Source organism: Physella acuta, unplaced genomic scaffold (genome assembly GCF_028476545.2).
Source record: "Physella acuta isolate Inbredline_101_S28 unplaced genomic scaffold, ASM2847654v3 ptg000677l, whole genome shotgun sequence".
NCBI lineage: Eukaryota > Metazoa > Mollusca > Gastropoda > Physidae > Physella > Physella acuta.
In genome coordinates this window covers 516670-521047 of record NW_026732196.1, presented here as the reverse complement: position 1 = coordinate 521047, position 4378 = coordinate 516670, and the positions used below count along the sequence as shown (strand labels likewise).

Sequence of the window (4378 nt, the reverse complement as noted above, 5' to 3'; positions counted from 1 at the left end):
ATTACATTTTTTAATTTCTTTTCATATTTTCAAAATACAATAGCATAATACGGTTGAAACGTATCTAATTTAGAATATTAATAAATAGGAACAATCAATGTAAACATCTATTTATTATATCAGCCATCACGTATTCGCATTATAAATAACTCCTCTGACTTTTTTAATTCGGTATAGTATTTGAAACCATATACCTCTTTCGCTAAATGTAATTTTTGTGTCGATAAACACTATGGCAAGGACTCATCATCTTCCTTTTGTATACAATAGTGATAGATAGTACTTTGATAACGACATCTGTATCTGGTATTAAGGCGTATCCTTGATTTTTACTGTTGCTCATTTTATATAGGCCTATATATATATATATATATATATATATATATATATATATATATATATATATATATATATATATATATATAAATATATAGACTCGTGACCTTGTTTTTCTAAAAGTTATTTATTTAAATGTATACAATGCATGTGCTTTGATCATAATTATCGTGACACAGGTTTATACTACCGCATGAAAACCTTGAGTGTACATTAATAACTCACCGAAATAATGAGGTTGAACACACTACGGTGACCGCCCATAGAGACGCTCTCTCAGGAGCCACCCCCCCTCCCCCACCCCCCCCCCCCCCCCCGATTACACTACTGCGTACGGCCCCTATTTCGTCGGACTTCTATTCCCGCGGCAACGCTTGGGGACGGGTATGCTAGTATATATATATATATATACATATATATATATATATATATATATATATATATATATATATATATATATATATATATATACTTTCATTTCAATAAAGCATTATTTTCAAGTGTAACTTTTGAACATTTGAATAACACTAATTTCAACATATTTTAAATTTTAAAATTGGATAGTAAATCAGTAACGTAAAAATATATCGTTTATGTTTTTTTCTAGCTTGTTGTGATAGGATTTCAATATTTTCTATTTCTGAGAAAGGTTGACGAACTACTTTGTGTACCAAAAAAAAAACATTTCCAATATTTTTTGGAAGGTCGCTTTAGGTAGCCTATTTCCGACCAGTAAGCGATGACAGCTTATTTTAACATCAGAGTGGAGGGTAGGAGGCGAGTTGAAATTCTTTTCAACGGAAACAACTCTTATTGTGTGCCTTTGTTACATAAATAAATTAGCTTGTCATTAAAAAATTAAAACAATCATTTAACTAACAGAAATACAAATTTGTAAGAAAATTATTGTTTGTAAGAGAAAATTTTAGGGGCTGCTAAAATTCAGGGGCCTTGTGCTCTTGTCCTCTCAGCCCCCCCACCCATTTTTTTTCGAATCATTCTCTGGTCTTCAGCCGAGTTTTCGGATGTAGCCTATAGTACAACAGCCAGGGACTGGTTTAAACAAGACGTATGCACAAATTCATTTGCAATATTCTGTATCAGGATCAAAATAAAATTTTACATGAAATAAATCGTTGTGATTACATATAAAGGTAATTGTTTAAAGAATTGATTATTTCATTTATTCTAAAATTAAAATAAATTACTATACAAATCCTTTTCACGGTTTTGTCTAGTAATTTTTTATTTTACCAAAATTCAAGAAACTCAATTTTAAGCAAAGCAAAAAACTGATCCTATAGATTTAAAGACACTTAATTAGAGAACTGTTGTCTTTTAACAACTTTCCTGCGTGCAAATAAAAAAAATGAATATAATTGAGGGGTTGTCCATAAATGACGTCATACTTGTAGGGGGAGGGGGGGGGGGGTCCGTAATTTTGTGACTGTGTGTGATGAGGGGGTGGGGGTTGGTTGAGTGTGACGTCACTTTTTTGCATTATAAAAAAGCAATGTTAAAAAACTAGTTTTAGTCGTTATTTCGCGTTTTAGAAAACTGTTTTTAATAAATTGTAATAGGAATTAATAAATACAACTCTATTTTGACATAGTTCTAACAAGATTTTGAAAAAAATTCAACAGGAATTTTGAGGCTGAGGTGTGACGTCATTTAGGGGGGGGGGTCTGGCTTTTTGTGACGACGTGTGGTGGAGTGGAGGGGGGGAGGAAAAACCGTTAAAAATAGATTGACGTCATTTTTAAAGAGTTTTTTTTAAAGATAATTTCAAAAAATCATTTTCACAGCAATGCTTGCTAATTATCTTCATTTAAATTTTTAGCTACGGAAACTACTATAACCGCAAGAAGCTGAGAACCAAGTGCAAGAATGTTTTCTTGGATAATATTAACAATCTCTTTATGCTGTAAGTGACTAGCAGTAAATTTTGGTTTACTGTTTATACCAACCACGACATGCAACCATTATTCTATCATCTCAACCCACACAATTCTATTGTTTGACTGATGCCACAGTAAACGACTGTCTATCCTGGTTTGACGCTAGTCCTAGTCATAACAATAGCCTTAGCTAACAACTCTTACACATATCCTAATCTTAATTGTTGCCCAAATAGCTATTTCAAACCCCAATAAAATAATAGATGTTATAACTATAAAATTCAATTATAATTACAAAAATAGAATTCCATTAACTTTACATTATATATTTTTTGACGAAACATTTTGCTTGTAAACGCAATTTAATATTTAATACTTTTAAATTATCTAACGATGTGAATCTTTTATTCAGTGTTGGAAAGCTCCAATGTCCAATGCTTTACATCTATAAAAGTTGGCAACACAGAGTACAGTCTTTCCGACTTAAAATACTGGTATTCCGAATCTCTATCTCTATGTCGAAGATTCAATAAAACAATCGCCATCTTTGATACGAACGATGAGTACTTTGAAGTTCAAGATCATTTAAAAAAAACAATATACCATTTTGAATTGTGGGTGGACATTATAAAAAATACCAGTGGGTATTATTGGAGATCAGAGCCTATTTCAGAAACTGTTTGGAGGCCTGGAGATCCAGACGATAGATGTCAACTCAACACCATTAGTAGATGCTTTGTGCTAATGACAGAAGTTGGCTTGAGAGACTTATGGACAGAATATAAATGCACTGTTCTTTGTATGGATCGGTGTAAAGAAGGTTTTAAGCCTGGCTCTGATGAAGATATATGTGTTGATGTAGACGAGTGTCTGAGTTCTCCTTGCAAGCACAAGTGTAACAATGTAGTTGGTAGCTACAGGTGTGGGTGTAACGACGGTTACGTGCTTGGGGCGGATATGACGACATGTGAAGACGTCGACGAGTGTCAAAATACATCAAACCAGTGTTCTCAGTTATGTAATAACTCAGTAGGCAGCTACAACTGCAACTGTCACGAAGGATACAAGTTACAAGACGACAGATTTTTGTGCGTGGATGTCGACGAATGTGCTTCACACTTGAAAAAATGCTCACAAATTTGCGTAAACACGGAAGGCAGCTACAAATGTAGCTGTCATGTTGGTTATGTGATGGACACAAAGATTGGAGACTGTGTTGATGTAGACGAGTGTCAAACTACAACACACAACTGCTCCCAGTTATGTAACAACACCGTAGGCAGCTACAACTGCGACTGCGATAGAGGATATAGTTTACAGGACAACCGATTTACCTGCGTGGATGTCAACGAATGTGCTTCACACTTGGAAAACTGCTCACAAATGTGCATAAACACGGAAGGCGGCTATTATTGTAGCTGTCATGTTGGTTATGTGATGGACACAAAGATTGGAGACTGTGTTGATGTAGATGAGTGTCTGAGCTCTCCCTGTCAACAGGTGTGTACAAATTTCAACGGCTCCTACAGCTGTTGATGTTACCATAGATACACTCTAAAGTCTGACAACAAAACTTGTGGTGACGTAGACGAGTGTCAAACTACAGCACACAACTGCTCCCAGTTATGTAACAACACTGTAGGTGGTTACACCTGTAGCTGCCATCAAGGTTATAAGTTACACAACGACAACAGATTTCTCTGTGTGGATGTCGACGAATGTGGTTTAGGAACTGACAACTGTTCTGATGGTTGTAACAACACGGCCGGTAGCTACGTGTGTACATGTAAGAACGGCTATAACATTGACACACACGATCCTTTCACCTGTGTGGATATGGATGAGTGTCAACAAGGTCGACACAATTGTACACAAAATTGTACTAATTCTATTGGCTCGTACGTCTGTAGTTGTTTCCATGGTTACCGTTTAAATAACAACGACAACGTCACTTGCTTGGATATCGACGAGTGTAAAGAAAACTTACACACCTGTGAAAATGCCTGTGTCAACACATTAGGTTCTTACACCTGTACCTGCCCATTAGGTTACCAACTTGATCAAGATGGTAGCTCCTGTGTCAAGACCAGATCACAACCATCTTGTCCCTGCTCCTGTAGGACTCAGACCAGAATCAACATGTC

General features: G+C 35.5%; 1 protein-coding gene across 1 annotated transcript; it reads left to right on the top strand.

Moving 5' to 3' along the window:
• Nucleotides 1-2978: 2978 nt before the first annotated feature.
• On the top strand, nt 2979-3770 carry LOC131949193 (fibulin-1-like). The gene has a single exon (XM_059310981.1). It carries the CDS (start codon nt 2979-2981, stop codon nt 3768-3770), a length of 792 nt encoding a protein of 263 aa, XP_059166964.1.
• The last annotated feature ends 608 nt before the right edge of the window (nt 3771-4378 follow it).

Bases quoted from the DNA above. Each gene is read 5' to 3' on its own strand.
- LOC131949193 (XM_059310981.1), top strand. From the start codon at position 2,979: ATGACAGAAGTTGGCTTGAGAGACTTATGGACAGAATATAAATGCACT.